The 22,682-nt window shown below is 34.1% G+C and overlaps 1 protein-coding gene across 2 annotated transcripts; it reads right to left on the bottom strand.

Moving 5' to 3' along the window:
• Positions 1-1,012: 1,012 nt before the first annotated feature.
• LOC143243828 (uncharacterized) lies at positions 1,013-22,434 on the bottom strand. Of its 2 annotated transcripts, none has more exons than XM_076487511.1 (9): positions 22,223-22,434; positions 20,654-21,171; positions 11,099-11,301; positions 8,410-8,546; positions 6,752-6,843; positions 5,656-5,711; positions 3,804-3,859; positions 2,490-2,776; positions 1,013-1,237 (listed from the first exon to the last, which is right to left on the bottom strand). In XM_076487511.1, exons 2-9 carry the CDS (start codon positions 21,148-21,150, stop codon positions 1,135-1,137), a joined length of 1,431 nt encoding a protein of 476 aa, XP_076343626.1. In that variant the 5' UTR covers positions 21,151-21,171; positions 22,223-22,434; the 3' UTR covers positions 1,013-1,134. The 2 variants fall into 2 exon arrangements, with proteins under 2 accessions (XP_076343626.1, XP_076343625.1); XM_076487510.1 differs by having other exon boundaries at positions 20,654-21,152; positions 22,223-22,433.
• Between the last annotated feature and the right edge of the window lie 248 nt (positions 22,435-22,682).

Below are 22,682 nucleotides of genomic sequence, written 5' to 3'. Positions count from 1 at the left end.
TTCCACTATTCGTTGGTAAAAGAGTAGCCCAAGAGTTGGCGGTGGGTGGTGATGACTAGCTACCTTTCCTCTAGTCTTACACTGCTAAATTAGGGACGGCTAGCACAGATAGCCCTCGAGTAGCTTTGTGCAAAATTCAAAAACATACAAATTTGAGTCCACCTTTTGTTTGTGGAAAGAAAAGTTTGTTTATCGGCTTTCTTTCGGACAAACTCATTAACTTGTTAAAATATATTAACTGATCAAAATTATTTCTGTATTAATTTTGGAAAAAACGAAATTAACTTGCATTGGCAAAGATCTACTATAACATGACTAAAAAAAATTTTAGTCTTAAAAAATTATATTTTAGAAAAAGAATTATATATTTTGTTGTATTTACATTGCTTTATTTTCATTATTTCAAAATAATATAAGTTCGAATATACAACTATTTGATTTTAAATAAAAATTAATCATATACGTTTAAATAAATAATTAGACAGTACAAGTGTTGTTTAGAAAAGGTGTTTCTGATGTCGCTTTAATCTACCCGTCTGCTAAGAATACAACAAATAAAATATTAATATGGTGACTTTTTGTAAAGTAATTGTCAACAGATGGCACTGGGTAGGGTTGGTGTGCAATAACATCGGGAATATTCTTCAAAACATTCACGTGAGCAACAAATTTTTGTTTGTTTTAAAATTTTCTGTCAGAGCTATTTAAATAGCACACTACCGGCCTTGAAATGGAGAGGGAACTAGGAAATTTACGATATTAGGACTCTAACCACCAGGTAATACTCGAACTACAAGTACAAAAATATCGGTGAATATTATTTAAAAAATTCTAACTGATGTTTTATTGTTTTTCGATTAGAGTTTAATTCTTGTAGAAAATTATTGAAGAAGCCAATTATATTTGGTGTGAAAAAAGTTGTATAAAATTTAATAACAAGAGATAGGTAAAATATTCGCTTAGTTTAAATATACTACTTAATTCTTGTGCCTACAAACTGTATCCGATAAACTCAGATTAAATAATTTTATTTAGTGACTCCAGAAGGCAGCTATAATTGTCTGGTGCAAGTTACTCGAGCATTCTCGACGCATGCGCCAAAAGTCGTGGTTACGACCGTATCATCAAGCCTTTTCATTCGTTGTTATTGGAAGACAAGAGTTTTGATCGTTCTCCGAAGTCGTATTGTGAACAGGAGTGTGTTAGTTCTCTTATCTCTGTTGGGGTCATCAGGGCCCTAATAAAAGAAATTGAGAATTTATAATTCTGTGAATAATATAACATAATTACAGAGTTTAAAATAATAATAAAAATATATTTAAATTTAAAGTTGAATTTTATGAAACCAAAATTTGAGATTTTTTTTATAATAAAAGAAAACTAATTATTAAAAATAATTTAAGGGTAACAATGCACACAATGTATGTGATAAGTCCTATTACTTATTTACATTTCCAGGCCTTTGTTTTATTTCCAAAGCTTTCAAATTATTATACTCTGTATATAAATAATGAATTTCTCTATTCTCATTTAGCAGACGAGTTTTAATCCTCCTGGAAAATGAATATGATTTACAAAAGACAGGTTTTAAGTTTTATTTTTACTAGTTGAAATCCAAAATCAAGAGAACTTTCAACAACTTTGTCTACCTTGATTTCACTATAGCTTCATGACCTTGGTTCCACCTTTTCTTTACCTTCCTTAATTTCACCTTACCTTTACTTACCTCGGTGCCCCCAACTAGAAACAAGCTATCGATACCCCTGATGGACAGAACATAGATTTGTGTGCTTAATAACAAACATGGAACACACCTTGGTTTCATTACAACTTCACATACCTTAGTTCCACTATAACGTTATCTTCGTTGGTTTTGTTTTCGTTATTGATGACCAGTTGCACCTTTTTTGTGGTTTTTAAACCCAGGGTTTAAAATAATAAAGATGAATGTGGTCAACCTTTCATTCACAAGCTCTGTACAAATTTAGAAATATGTATGAAAACCGATTGTTCACTACTTACACCCAGCCATTCATCCATGTGATGAAACCACAGGTCACAGTTTCTCTATCATTACTACCTGGTCTTCAGACCTTGAACTTTGCATTAGAGAAAGATAAGTCATAGCTAAAGACCTTCTGACTCTTAACGAGTTACGAACCTTTTAAATCTAAAATTATTATAAAATTTATATACACTTTAAAATTAATTATATTGTTCTGCTTTATACTTCCGATAACCATTTTACTTAATAAATAAATATATTAGTGATTAATAATACTAAAATCATAGTTATTAAATATCTTTGTAATGCGATTTTCAGATAAATGCATTCCGAAATGTTGGAACCTTGTTATTAAAATGTGCCGTTTTGTCATCTTTATTATTAGACCAAGTCTCAAGCTAAGACAAATCATGTGAACATGCTTTTACTGTATGTTAACCCCCCCCCCGTTCAACAGTGAAGTTAGAAGGTCAGTATTTCTTACCTCTGTAGAACGTTTAGGGGCACATGCACGCCCTCCACCTTCAGTCTTCGATGAACTAACCAACATTCTTTAGCTGAGCCTTTAAGTTCGTTCTCTGGGATGGATATCTCTTGCATTTCCTGATAGCTCAATAAAGATGTTTCACACTTTGTGAAGCTGTTTACAACACCAGGCTGGCCTATAGATACAGAAAGGTTTCGACAAAGGTCCATCACTGTCTGACTCTTTTCTTTCAGTTTCATATCTTCCGATTCTTGTGACGACTTCAGTTCCGCATCAGACAGAACCTTTAATAGCAAGAAGATGCAAGTTGATAAAATGACTCAGAAATAATAGAGCCTAAATAGTAACAATAGGGACACTATGAAGAGACACTTTGGGAAAATAACTAGGTAGAACAGAAACCCAGTCATACTAATGTAGTGTTTGTAGAAAAACTAACTGCGCATGTGCAGCAGAGTAAAGATGAAGTTCAATCGTAAATTAGTGGGGAACTTATTGTCACGAAACGTTTCAATAATATTTCTAAACTTGTTTTTTTAATAGCAACGTGTTCTTTCTTAAAACTTGGTAAAACACTTGATTTGCTGCGAGACCTAGAAAGAGTCAAGGATATTTAAATAATAAAAATTAACAACCTTAATGATGGTTTAAAATGTACAAACATCATGTAACCACTCGCAACACCAACCAAGAATAAATTAACAGTCTGGTTTATATGGTAACATACGTCACTAAAACAAACATCACTGGTGATGAACATTACAGCTTTTCATATTGAACATTCCAATTAGGGAAGCAAAATAATAGGTGTCCATTTTTATTGATGTCTTCCCATGACATCACTGAATCTCACTCTCTTTGTGTTAGTATGACATTCAAAAATCTTTGACACTCACCACTATCCACTCACCTTCAGAAAATTACAAAGTTTTGAAAAGAACTGTGACCAACTTTGAACTAATCACCCAAAGAGAAAAGTAAAAATATGGGGGCGACATCTGGCGGTACCTTCAAACATGAGCTGAAGCAACCGTAAATTATAACTGTAGAAACACTCACAGACACAAGTTTGTTCATATGTAACTTAGGACATTTAAGTTTTTAGAATTGTTTTGAAGTGTAATGTTACAGAGTTTAAAGTTCTGACATTAGGTTTTTGTTGTGAATGGTATTAACAAAGGAAGAACAGTTCGACATGCTTTGAATAACTGATTAAAAAGGTAATACATTTTTTTTTAAGATCAGAACTAGCTAAACAAGATTTTCTACGGACGTTATGTTTTGTCAAGAATATATGGTGCTAATACAAACCTTGTTGAATAATCCACGAGACTGCGAGGAAGGCCTTGAAGATCTCGTCATTTCGTCTGAAACAAAGTTGGTGTTGACGTGAAACTTCAACAACAAAATAACGAATTTAATACTGCGGACATAAAAGTAAGCCATTAGTTTAGTATATTCTTTTTTGTGTATCGAAAAGATTACGATGGTCTTTTGGAGCACGAAATAACTGGGTTAATTAGATGAAAATATAGGAAGAAAATAAAGTAGGAGACAAAATATATAACACAATTACTCTATAAACGTTGGGTTAACCATCTCGTTGTCGTCTTAACAAGTTAATATTCTGAAATAATAATTTTTTTCACATTCGGATTAATTCAAATTTTCAAAGAGCAGCATCTTCGATTGTACAGATTTTCTAGATAGTTTCGTGTACTTAAGTCCTTTAACTCCTTCGTGCTTTCAAGTAAAAAAAGCGCAGACGAGCTCTAGTAGCCACCTGGTGTTACGTTTTCGAAAATACAGAATAAAAAGTATTTTAAAAATTTCTGTTTAAGTTTTACATTCAAATAAACCAACCTTTTACAAAGTAATCTAGTTAATAAATAAAAATACTAATATAATAAAAAATGTAACCAACAGTACGTTAGATCATACTGATTACATACTATTAAAACTATTTTTATAGTAACAGCATTGTTCAGTAAACCGAGTTTTGCGCACTAACACTTTCATTCACTGAGCTCAATAACCAGGACCCATCCTGATACAGTTGTGTAATGTGTGTTATGAAGTTCGGCCGATAGATGTCACAGGTTTAGTTTCGATTTGATATTGATAGTACTAACTTGAAACAGAGCACGTACATTGATTCTATTTCCTTGTTGTTAAGGTAGTATACCCCGGGCCATTGTTACCATCAGTATCGTAAGACGTCTTCAGAGTAACTGCTGAGTTACTGGAGAGGGGGGGGGCGAGTTTTGATGAATGGAACCTAGTACAATCGAGTTGGTAACATTTAATAATTTAAATAGTTTGAAAGATAGAGTTGAAAGACAGACACATTTACTCTGTCCTCTACCCCGCTGGTAGCTCAGTAGTAAAATCACAGGACTTATTAAGTTAAAGATCGAGGTTCGATAACAGCAGAGTTCAACGTAGCAAGCCCATTGTGTAGCTTTGGGCTTGAATTGAAATTGAGATATTTATTTCATATAAAACTACACTCGAGGGAAATGTTCAACTATGATTTTTATTACTTATTTAAAGTTATAGTGAATTTGTCACTGTTATGTCCAAATTCTATTCTGCCTTACTATTGGATGAAAATTACTAGTCCACCACAGTGATAATGTATCAGTTGTTATGGAAATCTTTTCGCTGCAACTTTCCTGATAGACATTTTTCACAAGTTGTTGGATGTTTTATTTGAGAGAAGCTCTCAGTTGATTGGTTAGCGTAAGCCTAACTAGATTTTATCAATACTGAGAAACACTACTAAAAATAGTTTCTGGGGAACATAACACTCATTTTACTTTGCAACAACACTTAAAAGATGATTACCGAGACTTCGATATTCAATAAGCCATTCTCGTAACTTTCAAACCTACCCTTGTTACTTCTAAGCAGGTTTCCACCCCTCATTACTTCCCAACAATAGTTTTTATTGCATGAACATGACTAAAACGAAGCACATTAAAATTAATGGAAAATTATCAGTAAGTGGTATTTGAAATAAACAAACTATTTCAAAGTATTTCGGTTATTATTACATATAAACTCTAAAAACTTGTATGGATTTTAATGGACTAAAAGACGTTTGTTATCAGTTTGTTTAATCAGAAAGATATAAAACAGTTTGCTGTGATGTTGAAGTTACCATTTGTAGATGGTGACGTCATTGGTCTCAAAGGCTTCTTACTTGAGTTCTCAGACCTGTAAATATGGAATTCAGACAAAAGCAACTTGATCAGTCGTTCTTCAAGTTACAAATTGTTAACGTTTTATACAAACGTGTGCATATTGTTGTTGGTTTGTAGTTTCGAACCTAACAAGTTAAAACACGCGATTCTAACCAAATCAATTTTCATAGTGTAGGTCTGTCTTCCCGAGTTTGCCAGTTTGTTTGAAATATATTATTTTATTTGCAAAAACCAATAGTTGAAGTTTTCAAATATATCAATGTGACTCAAGTATTTGTATGTAATTCATTAGAACCAATAAATTGTTTTAGGTGGCGTTAATAAATGTTTGCGAGATGCAACTAAACACCAATTCATTTTAGAAACGTTAATATAAGTTTAAGTCAAGTTTAACAAAGTTAATTTATATGTATACATTTCACTCGTGTTTAATGTTTTAAAAGTTCGAGAGTGTGCGTTTGTTTTGATTTTTGCTCAAAGCTACACGAGGCCTATCTGCGCTAGTCGTCCCTAATATAGTAGTGCAAGACTAGAGGGAAGGCAGCTAGTCATCAACAACCACTGCCAACTCTCGGGCTACTCTTTTCCAACGATTGGGGAGATTTACCGTCTCAAAATATAACACCCTCTCGGCTTAAAGGGGAGCATGTTTGATGCGACAGGGATTCAAAGCCGCGACCTTCAGATTACGAGTCGAGAGCCCAAACCACTTGGCCCTAACGATAGTAAAGCTTCTACCTTGTACAGATTATTTAATAAAAAAATAAATATTGTAAAGCTACCTTTTCTAAAACCTAATACTGTTAGAAACAATAGCGTAATTTAACAATTATATAAAAATAACCAAACTTTTTATGACAGTGTGAACAAAGTATTTGTGTAGAGAACTTAGTACTTAGATGTCAACTATTGTAAATAACTCTTTTTATAACCTAACGAAGAGTTGGTATAGAAATTTGGGCTAACAGGTGTACGGTGATAAAAGAAACATTAAAACATCTTTATCGTAACAATATTCGATCACATAACGATGTTAAAAATGAGTCATTTTACCTTACATGACCGAAGACTTTCGAATTTTCTGACGGCGACTCTGAACCTTGTTCGCCTGGTCTTGCAGAAAAATCATTTTTGTTGAGCAAACCCTAAAAGAGTTTGAATATTAAAATATTACGTAAGTAAAATGGTAGTAATGGACAAATTAACATGCATTTAAATAAACCCTTTATTTCACATGACCTCAACAACGTCTGTAAAGTGTAGTAATGGATAAGTCAAGAGACATCTATTGGAACGGAAAAAGTGTCTAATTTTCTTTGACAATTATATGTCTTGCTGGTATCGGAGGTGTTTTTTCAGGCCTTCTAAATATATTTTATACATACAGGGGTGCAATAGAACCTACACCCTTTTACAAATTAATTGAAACAAGACGAAAAATTACGATTTTTTTTCAATTTTTTTTGCGTTTTATTTCTGAGAAACCAGACATTACTCACAAATTAATACATAATATGACCGCCTTTATTTTTCAGAAGATTATTAATCCGCTTTGGCATCGAGTCCACGAGTTGACTGCAATCTTTACTAATTTTTGGATCGCGGTACCACACCTCAATTATGGCCTCAATTAGCTTATCTTTCGTAGTACAGTCTTTTCCCCGAAGTCTTTCTTTACAAATCGCCCAAAGATTTTCAATAGGATTTAAGTCCAGAGAGTTTCCAGGCAAGTCCAGCACCTTTATTCGCGTTGTAGTCATAAAATTCTTCACAAGTTTCGATGTGTGGCACGGAGCCAGATCTTGCTGAAAAATACCAGATCCATCTGGAAATCTCTTTTTCAATTCTGGAACAACTCTTCTCTGCAAACCTTCGATGTACTGTGGTCCTCGCATCATTCCTTCTACGATATGCAAGCCTCTGACGCCATAGTAGCTGAAAAAGCCCCACAACATTTTCTTCAAGGGATGTTTTACGAACTGATTGATGAGAGATTCTCAAAGTTTCTCACCTGGAGATCTGCGAACATGCAGACTTCTTTGACCCTGTACGAAGAAATGAGTCTCGTCACTAAATAACACCTCCCTCCATTGTTCTTGCGTCCAGTTCTCGTATTTCAGACCCAATTTATAACGTTTTTTCTTCGTTGAGTTGATAAGAAGTTTTTTTTTTATTGGTCTCCTTGCCCTTTAACGCAATTTCGAATGACGTAATATTCCTCAAAATTTCGTCATATATCCCAAAAATAGATCGACCGTACTGCAAAGCATAGCTAATGACGCCGTATGTGTGAGAAAATGACTATTAAAGGAAATCAGTGGGTCCAGCGAGCCTACAGCAGCCGCCATGCTGAAAATATTGTAAAATGACCATTTGTTTCAATTAATTTGTACAAGGGTGTACCTAGCCCCCATCTTCTTACATGTTGTACGTCAGAACATTACATATAATCCACCTCCCACATTTAAATACCACACCTTATTACAAAATGCATGTTGTTCTAGCTACGTCCTATGATACCGAAAAATATAATATCTGGTGCTACTACACCATTTCACATAAAACAAATACCATCGGTTCTAGGATGCTATCTCCCTAAACAAAGACGACGTTTTTATACGTTTTGAAAAATAATGCGACAATTTGAGAATGCATCATTCTGTAATTAAGCTAAGGGGTTGCCGTAAGGTACGAATGGTGACAAAACCAACCTGATGTGTTCGATTAGTTTTAACAAGCTTGGTCAGTACAGTCGAAGGTTTCTGTTTTTCATCGAGACTTCCAGTTTTTCTCAAGCTCTCCTTAATACGTTGTTCGTTATCCATTGAAGATGCCCGTTTTTTGGTTCCTGGGAACAGAGTGAAATGTATGTTTTAAGAACCAGTGATTTTTTTTCTATGCTAATTCTTAAATTAGATTATTGTTTTAGTGGCTATAGATACGTATATATATATTACATCGGTTAGGTGACTGGCTAATGAACTATGAAGTTTTATCAAATTCTAATCGTTGCTATAAATACTTGCGAACTTATATTATACCGGTTAAGTGAATTACTAATGAATTACTTTATCTTATCAAATTTTAAGCACAACATCACAAAACCAGTTTTTAAAAAGAAAAAAAAATCGTTATAAAAGTTACCCACAGACATTCAACACCCAATACCCACAGACTTTCAACACAAGGTAATATCCCTTCTCATTTTACCCTCGTTCATCTACCTTCTTCAGTTCACCCCTCAAGAAGAAATGTCCAGCTTTGAAAACCGCTTAGGTTACTAGGTTTATCGTCTCGTGACTCATCTATTTTACTATCCTTCGTGATTTATCAGAAAACTTGGTATCAGGTGATGCTACATGGTCGTTAATAGAGAGAACGTTAATATAGCTTGTTAGTTATATAAATAATGCACACGTAATGTTATATAATTTGTGCTAACAATTGTTTATTTTAGGGCAAAGTCTCAGTGGGAATCAAACCCTGGTTTTTATGATTGTAAGTTCATAAACTTACCACTGTCCCACCAGCTGTTTATGTGTCATTATACGTCGTTTTTATGTTTTATTGAAAGATGAAAACATATTGTGAAAAATATATAAAATATTTCGATGTAAAAGAAGATAATTAAACAACTAATGTTTTATTACACACTGATGTGACCAAAGTGTATCAGTTAAGGAGACAGTTCACACGTTTTGCACTTAAGCAATCACGTTGTCTCGGTTCACAACTCCTAGTTACTTAATTCATACATTATTGTTAAATAACTTTCTATTATTAAGTCAACATGCAACATTGCTCCAAATAATTTAACTGACACACTGCATAACCCTCAGTAATTCAGTTGATACGCTAAATAACTCCTAGTAATTTAATTGACACTGTACACAACTCTCAGTAATTCAGTTGACACGCTACATAACTCTTAATAATTCAGTTGCCACCGCACAAAACTCTCAGTAATTCAGTTGACACGCTACATAACTCCTAATAATTCAGATGGCACACTACACAACTCCTAATAATTCATTTGACACACCACATAACTCCCAATAATTCAGTTGACACTATACACAATCTTCAGTTATTCAGTTGACACACAACACAACTCCCAGAAATTCAGTTGACACCCTACGTAACTCTCAGTAATTCAGTTGATTTGCTGCACTAACCATCAGGTTTGAAGATATTCTAAATTATCAAAGCGTAGTTTTTGTGGATAGTAAATTTTTCTAGTTGTAATTTTGATTCAGTTTCTTAGTTATAAAATAAACGTATTTTTGACACTTAAAACAGATATTTCATTTCAGAAGTTCCTACAATACTTCCTCGAAATATTCAATTATTGAATTTATTACGACGGTTTTCGTGCTAGTGAGGCTTTTTCGGAGAACCACATGCGAAGTAATTAAAAACTTTATTAAATGAACGTAGAGAAAAGGCGTGCGCTTCGAACATTTCTACTATCGATCTGTTTCTGTTCTGAATTGTTAACATAGGCTGTCTCTTATTTTATGATTACAGTTTTATGCCATTATTTTAGAACTCTCGATCTGTGTATAAAACTCATGGTTCTCTCGTCACAATTCTTTCATCTAGACTTTTCTTCAATTCGAGACCTGGAAAACCTCGCGTTCTGGAAAACTTTCACGCGAGTGAATGTATTAACAACTAATTGTGGGTGAAACTCAAGCAGGTTTGTGTGAAAACGTGGTAAACACATCAAATATGTTGTATGTTTACTGGTTTTCACCCATATCAGAAGTCATCAAATAGGTTAGGTTACAATAGTCGCAAAGAAGTTACTTATATTAACAAACTACATGAACAGTTAGGTTTGTATAAAGTTTAATCACTCAATTTCAGTGTTAACATGATTAAAATCTTGTCAATTGGCTCTGTTTCATATTAACATGATGTCTAAAATCTTTCAGTTGGCTCTGTTCCATGTTAACATTATGTCTAAAATCTTATCAATTGGCTTTATTCAGTGTTAAGATGATGTCTAAAATCTTTCAAGTGGCTCTGTTTCATGTTAACATTATGTCTAAAATTTTGTCAACTGGCTTTGTTCAGTGTTAACATGATGTCTAAAATCTTGTCAATTGGCTTTATTCAGTGTTAACATGATGTCTAAAATCTTTCAATTGGCTCTGTTCCATGTTAACATGATGTCTAAAATCTTTCAATTGGGTCAGTTCAGAGTTAACATGATGTCTAAAAACTTGTCAATTGGCTTTGTTCAGTGTTAACATGATGTCTAAAATTCGAACCTGCGACCCTCAGATTACGAGTCGAGCGCCCTAACCACTTGACCATACCAATCCGTTTTTTACCTTCGAACAAACAGAAAAGACATAAATAATTCGTATTAATATTATTCTATCTCTCACTTACTCCGTCTTTTAGGCTGTTTTGCAAATTTTTCCTGGAGTCTACATGGCGACGAAGGTCTACGTAATGTGGTAGAAAGGTCTGGGTCCTGGCAGGTCTTGATACTGGAACGTTTATCCGCTTCTGTTTCATTATCGCTAACGGAGACTTGTGAAACCATGGTAACAACGTCAAGTTGTGGCAATTCGTGGCACGTAAAAAGCTTTCTAAATTGAAAAATGGCTTCACTTCGCTTCTTCAACACATTATTTGATGTTTAAATAAATGGTCCGATATTTAACATTAGACAATATCAGTTTTAAAATTAAACTGTCTATAACTGACTGGAGAACCACATCAATTATTTTTGTCTAAGAAATAAAAGAAGAAAAAGAAAGCACAACGGTGAGGAAAAAAACCTGTAACTACAATGTTAAACACCACTTCGATAAGAAACACTCTAAACTTAAAGAACTACAATGTTAAACACCACTTCGATAAGAAACACTCTAAACTTAAAGAACTACAATGTTAAACACCACTTCGATAAGAAACGCTTGTTTTAGAACATCGGTTAGCATCATGCTAACGAGTTAAAACACAGGATTTCACCAGAAGACAAAATACATTTCAGAGAAAGACCTAAAACCGAGGGCTTTAGTCAACCATTCGAAAACGCTTCATATTTGGACCTTTTCTTTCAAATGTATCGATCAGTTTTAACGTTTGATCCTCACGTTGGGAATGTATGACAAACAAAACTTGTCAAACAAGAATAAGCACCGAACATTGATTTACTATTTACCTTGTCATTTGGTGTGTTTTTGTCTTTTGGTGTGTTTTTACAAGTAACGTTCCTTGTTTACCTTGTCTTTTGGTGTGTTTTTACAAGTAACGTACCTTGTTTACCTTGTCTTTTGGTGTGTTTTTACGAGTAACGTTCCTTGTTTACCTTGTCTTTTGGTGTGTTTTTACGAGTAACGTTCCTTGTTTACCTTGTCTTTTGGTGTATTTTTACAAGTAACAATAGTGTTTCACCTTATCACTTGTGTTTATACAAGTAACGGTCCTTGTTTACCTTATCACCTGTGAGTTTATACAAGCCGCTGTGTTACTGGAAGCCATTAAAATAACATGATGGTGGACATGAAAATAATAAGTTACTACCGTAACCTCTTTCTTGTTTAACTTATTAAAACGCCCTCCGCAGGAACTTCTTGTAAATGTTCCATTATTCTGTAACTGTTTTTCAAGTCTCAGTTTTGTACATATTTTTCTCATTATGATTTCATTATGTTTCTTGATTCTAAATGATCTATATTTTTCTGTTTCTGTAACTTTAGTAGCCAGTGTAACCTGCCTCACATAGAAGACTAACTGATGTTACATCCTACGGAATGCACACAGTTTATACACGATTATAAATCAAATATTCTACGTTTACTAACGATTACTAACCTCATTTTGACAGGAAGGATAAATCTACTGCGCATGTCTCCCCAAGCGTATTTAATAAGATAACTGTGGTTTTAGTTTTCATCAACGTTTGTTAAGTCACGCGATATGTCTATAATTCCAATCTTTTCGAGTAACTTAAACCACAAACTGTAACATTAAATCGGTTTTCTTATTTCCGTTGACTCAGTAACTGTTTCACTGCCACAACGGATATAGTTTTCACACACGTGAGAAATTGTTCACCGCTGGCAGTCTTGACCTGGAGAGGGGAGAGGGGTTGAATTTTAACCTCCTCCAACAAAGTGCTTCACTTAAGCGTTCAGCAAGTCAACTTCGATTTGCAAGGATATTTATTAAACGTTTCGACGTATCGTAACGACGTGATATATGAAATAAAGCGAAATATTATGATTTATCAGGAAATTAAACGTTTCGATGAACCGTAACAAGTTACTAGACTTGTGGAATATATTAAAACAATTACACAGAACAGCAATATAGACACGTGGTGGGTCTGTTACGTTAGTAAGAATAACATACACACACGTGGTGGATCTGTTACGTTAGTAAGAATAACATACACACACGTGGTGGATCTGTTACGTTAGTAAGAATAACATACACACACGTGGTTGATCTGTTACGTTACTAAGAATAACAGACTCACCACGTGTGTGCATGTTATGTAAGTAAGAATAACATACACACACGTGTTTGGTCTGTTACGTTAGTAAGAATAACATACACACACGTGGTGGGTCTGTTACGTTAGTAAGAATAACATACACACACGTGGTTGGTCTGTTACGTTAGTAAGAATAACATACACACACGTGGTGGGTCTGTTACGTTAGTAAGAATAACATACACACACGTGGTGGGTCTGTTACGTTAGTAAGAATAACATACATACACGTGGTGGGTCTGTTACGTTAGTAACAGTGATATATACACACGTGGATCTGGTATGTTAGTAACAGCAAAACATAAATGGAGATGGAGTACAGAAGTCTGATGTTGTGTATTATATATGCTAGATATGTTTCTAATGAAGGTTGTTTCAACCTGAACCTGAACAGCTAGCAAACTACACGTGTAGAAGACGCAGACTCGAAACATAAGTCATTGTATAGCTGAGTTGTGTAAACCTACATTTGTGGGTACATAAGGCGGGTATTATCGTAAATCTTGAACAGTTTTAATTTATTTGAAATATTTTATTACATCAGAATTGAATGAAATCAATTTCCGTAAACAAAATTAATACTTTCTTCACACATGCTGGTTTCAGTTGATTTAACATCAACCCCAAATTTAACTCTGAGAGATAAGTGTAGTTTTCGTTATGGTTAAGCGTATTACGTGTTTATTTAGAGGGTTATTTATTTTAAAGGAACATAGACTGTGATATTTCATTACACCAATGTACTCTGTACGATATTTGACTTCTTTTTTTAGTCATGTTTTTTGTTTCCTTTCTAAAACAGTTTTAGGCGAGGTCTGAAAGTCTCTTTGCGTTTAATACGAGGGAAGAATATATTAGCTGGCGACGAATCACATTTAAAAGGCATGTGTGTCATATTACATCATAATAAGACTGATTACGGGTCATTCCATGTCAGATCATTCAGATTTTGGAAAATTTTCTAGATGACCCCCTCAGAATGCCTTGAAAAAATTCACATGTGCTCATCTACCCATATAATGAAATATTGCCAAAGATTAGATCAATATCTTTAATAGTTTCTGATTTATAGACCTGTAAAATTTAATTAATTTTATTTTTATTTTTGGCGAGTTCATTTTCAGGCAACTTTGGCTGCTTGAAGCTGCAAGAGTAATGGTGGTAGAAGGCTGAAATTTGCTGCACTGACTGAATTAATCTCACAGAATTAAACAATGGTCTCAAACCAAGTTTATCTCTCTTAGAATTTTCATAGTGAGGCTTTAAAATCACCTGAAAACCCAAAATTGTAAAAAACATTGGTTTATTTAATAAGCCATAGCTCTAAAACTTAATATGATACAAAGCTGAATTTTGTTTTCAAATTTCCTATAACATATCAGTTGATAAATCAGCAATTCTTGTAATTAAAAGTCTATTAAATCTCCTGTAAAAAAATGTAGCTGCATAGAACTTTTTATGATTTAGCTAAAAATAGCCCTACTTCAGGCCACAGTTTGACCATGTCACCAGTTATTCAGCCTTTTCAGATTTTTACCATATATTTTTACATCTCTGAATATGATCTACAAAAAAAATCAGGGTGTTCAACCTGTTTTTTGAGTTATAATGTTTTAAAGTATCCTCTGACCATACATTGTTTATTTAAAAAAAAACTCAGTTCAGATGTGTTACTGTGTGCAAATATATCCATACAATTTTGAAATAATCTATGAATCCCATTGAAATATTCTAATCAGCCTTTACCATATATTCTTACACCTCTGAACATGATCTTCAATAAAATCAAGGTTGTGAAAAATAATAAATTATCAAATTTTAAGTGTCTCTGATATGTACCATTAGGCAAAGGACCACATTCAGTTCTTTCTTATCAATCAGGAATCAGTCCTGCAGAATTGTGTAAAGTTTGATCTACTTGAGCACTATGAAAAACACAAAACTGTGGTAGGTATTGGGTCACACTATAGCTTTATTCTACCAACAAATTGTACATGAGAAGGCTATCAGATGATGATGTGTACACAGTTGTAACTGTTGGTAGTAGCAGTAAAAGTGATGCTACAGCAGCTCAAATAGGGTCTAATGATAGCAATGACAATTATCAGCCAGGGAAATATGTGGCATGTATATACACTCATGAATGATATGTGGGAAACATAAAAGATAAATCAGATGAACATTCTGATGTGTTGGTGTCATTTATGAAGAAATCAAGAAATGAACTGTTCTCATGGCCCTGGATGATTTAACATGGAATGACTCTTACGCGGGTTCGAATTCCCGTCACACCAAGCATGCTCGTCTTTTCAGCCGTGGGGGCGTTATAATGTTACGGCCAATCCCACTATTCGTTGGTAAAAGAGTAGCCCAAGATATTACGTGTCGCGTAATATTGCTGTTAGTCTGATTCCTAAACTATTATTGTGTTCACTTCTTTTCCACCTTTGTCAAACTTTAAATGAAGAGGAGGAAGAAAAGCTGACTTATTATGAGGCCCGGCATGGCCAAGCGCGTAAGGCGTGCGACTCGTAATCCGAGGGTCGCGGGTTCGCACCCGCGTCGCGCTAAACATGCTCGCCCTCCCAGCCGTGGGGGTGTATAATGTGACGGTCAATCCCACTATTCGTTGGTAAAAGAGTAGCCCAAGAGTTGACGGTGGGTGGTGATGACTAGCTGCCTTCCCTCTAGTCTTACACTGTTAAATTAGGGACGGCTAGCACAGATAGCCCTCGAGTAGCTTTGTGTGAAATTCCCCCCAAAAAAATATTATGTGAAAACAGGCATGAAAAGTTTTCAAGAAAAGCTAACAAATTAAAGAAGAAACATATTTAAAAATAAAAAATATACACGTGAAACTAAACAATAAATAACTTTTAAAATACCAAAACTTAACGTATGAAACTAAACAATAAATAACTTTTAAAATACCAAAACTTAACGTATGAAACTAAACAATAAATAACTTTTAAAATACCAAAACTTAACGTATGAAACTAAACAATAAATAACTTTAAAATACCAAAACTTAACGTATGAAACTAAACAATAAATAACTTTAAAATACCAAACTTAACGTATGAAACTAAACATTAAATAACTTTTAAAATACCAAAACTTAACGTATGAAACTAAACAATAAACAACTTTTAAAATACCAAAACTTAACGTATGAAACTAAACAATAAACAACTATTAAAATACCCAAACTTAACGTATGAAACTAAACAATAAACAACTATTAAAATACCCAAACTTAACGTATGAAACTAAACAATAAACAACTATTAAAATACCAAAACTTAACGTATGAAACTAAACAATAAATAACTTTTAAAATACCAAAACTTAACGTATGAAACTAAACAATAAACAACTTTTAAAATACCAAAACTTAACGTATGAAACTAAACAATAAACAACTATTAAAATACCCAAACTTAACGTATGAAACTAAACAATAAACAACTATTAAAATACCCAAACTTAACGTATGAAACTAAACAATAAACAACTATTAAAATACCCAAACTTAACGTATGAAACTAAACAATAAACAACTATTAAAATACCAAAACTTAACATATGAAACTAAACAATAAACAACTTTTAAAATACCAAAACTTAACGTATGAAACTAAACAATAAACAACTATTAAAATACCCAAACTTAACGTATGAAACTAAACAATAAACAACTATTAAAATACCCAAACTTAACGTATGAAACTAAACAATAAACAACTATTAAAATACCCAAACTTAACGTATGAAACTAAACAATAAACAACTATTAAAATACCCAAACTTAACGTATGAAACTAAACAATAAACAACTATTAAAATACCCAAACTTAACGTATGAAACTAAACAATAAACAACTTTTAAAATACCCAAACTTAACGTATGAAACTAAAGAAGAAACGTCTTTAAAAAATACCTAAAATGTACATGTGAAACTAAACACGAAACGTCTTTATAACTATCTGTGCTTTACTCACTACAGGTGTATAAACCCAGCTTCTAGAGTTGTAAGTCCGCAGACATACCGCGGTGCCACTTGGGGGCGCTCAAATTGAGAAGAAAGATTGTTTGTTTTGAATTTCGCGCAAAGCTACACGATGGCTATCTGCGCTAACCGTCTCTAATTTAGCAGTGTAAGACTAGAGGGAATGCAGCTAGTCATCATCGACCACCGCCAACTTTTGGGCTACTTTTTATCAATGAATACTGGGATTGACTGTAAATTATAACGCATCACGGCTGAAAGGGCGAGCATGTTTGGTGTGACGGAGATTTGAATTCGCGATGCTCAGATTGTGAATCGATCGCTCTTATCACCTGGCCATGCCGGACACAAGAATAATGAATTTCGCTTACTTACAAAATATGGTGGTATGTGATCTATCGTTATAGTAAAATATTGGGAACTCTTTCACAGACGTTGTTTGGAATATTTACATTAAATGTTTCGATAGAACCTTATTTAAAAGTGGCAACAAGAGCTTCATTCTAGACGTTCTTTCTCTTCATAATTTTGAAGTGACAAACTAGAAGGAAGGCAGGTGGCCAGAACCATCTTCTGCAAACATTCATCAAATGGTGGGGTTTGACTGCCACCCTCATAATGCATCTACAGTATCAAAGTGCTGAGCAATATTTTGCCGCAAAGGGACGCGAACCATGGATTATAGAGGTCGTGGTTAGGCATGCTTTCACTTACTTTGAGGTTATGGCATTTCTGATGTTACACTAACACTTTAGTTCATCGAGAAATTTTAACAGTTTGCAGGGTGAGGGCGCTGACGTCTGTTTTTATTATGTGGATATTTGACCAAAAACTATGAAGTTCTTCAACTGTTACCTTCTTCGATATGTGTTTAAAGTTAAATGTATGATTTTCATAAAGAGAAATACAGAATATATCTTCATAATTTTTACTTTATATTTCTAAATCTTGAAGTGAGATATAACAAAGAAATATGTGTTTTGTTTGTGCTTTCTTATTGCAAAGCCACATCAGGCACTCTGCTCAGCTCAACGAGGGGAATCGAATACCTGCTTTTAGCATTGCAAATCCGTAGACTTACCGCTGTACTAGCGGGAAGCGAAAAAAAAATGAAAAATAGCCCATTGTTCTATCAAAGGAAAAGTGTACCAATTAAATTTAAATAACAATAAAGTTTTAACTCAGAGTCTGGAATATGTCAATCAGTCAAGTTTTAACCCACAGTATGAAACATGTCAGTTAAGTTTTACCCCACAATCTGGAACATGTCAATCACGTTTTAACCCAGTCTAAAAATGTCAGTCAAGTTTTAACTCACAGTATGAAACATGCCAGTTAAGTTTTAACCCACAATCTGGAACATGCAATTAGTCGAGTTTTCACCCACAGTGTGAAACATATCAGTTACGTTTTAACCCACAATCTGGAACATGTCAGTTAAGTTTTAACCCACAACCTGGAAGATGTCAGTCACGTTTTAACCCAGTCTAAAAATGTCAGTCAAGTTTTAACCCACAGTCTAAAAATGTCAGTCATGTTTTAACCCACAGTTTAACAATGTCAGTTAAGTTTTAACCCACAATCTGGAACACGTCAGTCAAGTTTTGATCCTCATTGTGGAAGATGAAGTTTTATTTGGCTGTCGGTACGTCTGGTATTGAGTGAACTTCGTTGTATATAAATTTAAACTTATTTTCCACAGAATCTTGTCAGAATCTATTCACACATCAAAGATTTAGAATTTCTTGAAAAGCTACACGAGCATTAGATGCGATAGCCGTCCATAATTTTACACTGGAAGACGCTACCTATCGCAATCTCTTTTACTACCGAATAGTGGGATTCACCGCCAAAATAAAACGTACCTACTGCTGAAACAGCGACCTGGTTCGATGAGGGGGATTTGAACCCGTAATCCTGAGATTGCTCGTGAACCGCCTCAACCACCAAGCCATACAGCATCCGTGCAAGTTAAAACTAAACGTATTTCATTCATATGAAATATACTGACACTTTTCAATAGAGGTAAAGGACAATTTGGAATAACTGAAGACAATAGGTACACGTATGGATATCAAACAATTTTAATAATGTCCAATTAAACTAAAGAGAGCAATCAACAAGTAATCTGTGTAAGTTACAGTTTATCACCAGGCTTGTTTTGAATGTGGTCAGATGTTTTTTTCCGAACATGCTTAGTGTATTACTGGTGTCTCCATAGTATCTTTTCCTCACTAGGTATCATTTTTACTAATGCATTTTCGATCAAATAAAATCAAATCTATGAGGAATAAATCTAACTAGAAACCTACTTTATAAATTACTTATTTTTGCGATTTTGATTACATGAGAACTGGAAGGTATGGATCATGAAACATAGACTTATATCGAATTTCTCTGCAATTCCTTAAAATACCACGAAATATTCTCATAAATATTTGCCCAACTGACAGTAATTAATTAATTTTATTTATTGTTTAAGAAAAAAATTTCGGCAACAGAAATGTTTAATCATTTCTTTTAAGTTTCTCCACAAAGTAGGCCTGTATTAGGATTTTCTGGTAAGCTGCCAGATGCCTTTATTCATTCACAGAAGCCAAATAACTTATACTAGGCCTAACGTTATCTGTTCGAAATTTTGTTAATCGTTCAAGACTGTTCGCATACTGTTGAAAAATATCAGAAACTGTTCTTGAGTAGTTAGGCCTAATAACTGTTTGGGAGTTTCGTTAACTGATCTGGTGTACCATTAACTGTTTTTGTTTGTTTGTTGAATTTCGCACAAAGCTACACGAGGGCTATCTTCGCCAACTCTTGGGTGATTCTTTAACAACAAATAATGGGATTGACCGTCACTTTCAAATACCACTACGAAGAGAAAAGCAAGCATATTCGACGACAAGTTTCGATTCCACGACCCACAGTTTGCAAACCAAGCACATTAACCATCAGGCCACGCCAGGCTATTAAGTGTGCGAGAGTATTCACGTATTATGGAAGATCATTCGTTAACTACTTGGGCGTAGCTGTTAAGCGTTCGGAAGGGTTTTTAACCATCAGGAAGAATACTTTTACCACATAGCAGCATTACTAACTGTTCATGAGACATGATAGCTGTTCGAAACTATTATTAATTGTTTTTAGGTACCTAGTTTGTTTGTTTTTTTTCCCTGATACAGCGAAAATGTTTTATTGCTTCTACGTCAAGGAAAGAGGTAACCATCAGAAAATAGAAGACATAGATGATTGGTACAATCCAAGGAACAATAACCAATCACAGCTAACGAGTACACTCCACCAATTAGAACCAAGGATCAACAACTGGTTACAATTGATGAATACACTCCACCAATCAGAACAGAACGCTAACAACCAATCACAACACCTGACACATATACTGACGAATGTTTTTATGTGATTCCTTACCTTTCCGTTCCGTGTTTATTTATTCTTTCAGTAGATTCTTCCATTTTATTTCTACGCTTTATGTTTTTCAGTTTCTCAGCAGATTCACTTATTGGACTTTGCTTGGATAAAGCTTTCGGCATCTGATGTTTTATCTGTCTGGAACTTTCGGATTTTGCCGAACCAATTGGACGTTGACCTTTAATGCCTTTTTTAGGACTTGTTTTCTGTTCCCTGTGTCCAGAAGAAGAAGATACGTTTTTCTTTTTTCTACTTCGGACCCCTCTCGATTTCACGGGTGATATCTCATCGGACTCATCACTGACATCGTGACCGGTTTCACCTGGTTTCTTATCGGTCTCCTCTTTTGATAAAGCCAAAATTTTAAATAGGTTTCCCCTGAAAAGGTTGAAGCTTACCATCTGTTCTTCTTCCGGTACCTTTCTGACCTCCGGAAGAACACCTAAGGCGATTTGTTTAAGTCGGAGACCCTGGTGTTCAGAATCGAAACTTTCCATCCCTTCAGAGAATCAATAACACTGAACAAACATCGTGGAATTAACTTTGATTAAAATATATAAGTTGAGAAGATAGAATTAAAACTTTTTAAACTTTATTAAAAAATTTAAAGTTTATCAACTTGTTTGTATCAGTATTTTAAAGTTTATTAACATGTGTGTGTCAGTATTTTAAAGTTTATTAACGTGTGTATATCAGTATTTTAAGGTTTATTAACGTGTGTATCAGCATTTTAAAGTTTATTAACGTGTGTGTATAAGTATTTTAAAGTTTATTAACGTGTTTGTCACATTGTTTTAAAGTTTATTAACGTGTGTGCATCAGTATTTAAAAGTTTATTAACGTGTTTGTCACACTGTTTTAAAGTTTATTAACGTGTGTGCATCAGTATTTAAAAGTTTATTAACGTGTTTGTCACATTGTTTTAAAGTTTATTAACGTGTGTGCATCAGTATTTTAAAGTTTATTATCATGTGTGTGTCAGTATTTGAAAGTTTATCAATCTGCGTATCTGTATTTTAAAGTTTTATCGTGTGTTTATCAGTATTTTAAAGTTTTAACGTGTGTATATCAGTATTTTAACGTTTAGAAAATATATTTAAAACTACGTAAAAACAAGCGCTTACTTAGTGCTTTGAATGACATCTAGAGATTGTCCCATCCATGAAAATAATTTTCTTGTTTTAGCTTCGACAATAAATAATAAAAATCAGACATAAAAGCCCTCTAACGTCTCAACGGTATGTCAGCGGACTTACAACGCTAGAATCCGCAGTTCGATACTCGTGCACAGATAGCCCATGGTGTTGATTTTTTCTTAATTTCAAAGAAACCATCTCAAGAAATTTTTCAAAACGTATTTACAAAAAAGTTCCTTATTAGTTACAAAAGTTAATAAATATATAAAAGCAGTATCGAAAACTTGTCAAGAGACAACTGATACCTGACATCGTGAGGGCGTAGAATTATCTTTGTTTATTGTTGTTGTTTTCTCAACTGAAACCTATGATTAGATACGTGTAACAATAAACAGTGTCAGGCGTTAGTTGAATTTGATAATTAAAAACTCACCTTTTCACACCTTCGCGTGGTTCGTTAGTGTACCTAAACGTCTATCTCGAAGAGCTGTGAAATAGAGCGCTAAGGTCGCGTGAGAGACACTGTTCCAAAAGCAGAACCCCACGTGTATGACTAGGTAAGCGAACGTGAAGAAACTGACACGCCACCTATCCTCCCCTGCTCTAAATTAAACGGAATTGCACACCTTCTACCTTGCATGTAAGTAAAATTTCTAAACCTGTAAACAAAACTGGAAAAGAATCGATATCCAACTCTATACCTCAGAAGTAGCAGTGACGTGCAGTCGCGTGACGAACTGTTCAACCACGCGACTATCTAACTGGTCTCCCACGTTGTCATGAAACACTAGTTTTATCGATCAAAAACTTTCGGAAAACAGAGAATGCGTTTTCTCCCGGAGTGTTTAGGATTCATTTTTCATGAATGATATAAATATTAAAGTGGTTTTGGG

Source organism: Tachypleus tridentatus, chromosome 2, assembly GCF_004210375.1.
Source record: "Tachypleus tridentatus isolate NWPU-2018 chromosome 2, ASM421037v1, whole genome shotgun sequence".
In the NCBI taxonomy this organism is placed as follows: Eukaryota; Metazoa; Arthropoda; class Merostomata; order Xiphosura; family Limulidae; genus Tachypleus; species Tachypleus tridentatus.
This window is presented reverse-complemented; position numbering and strand designations above follow the sequence as displayed.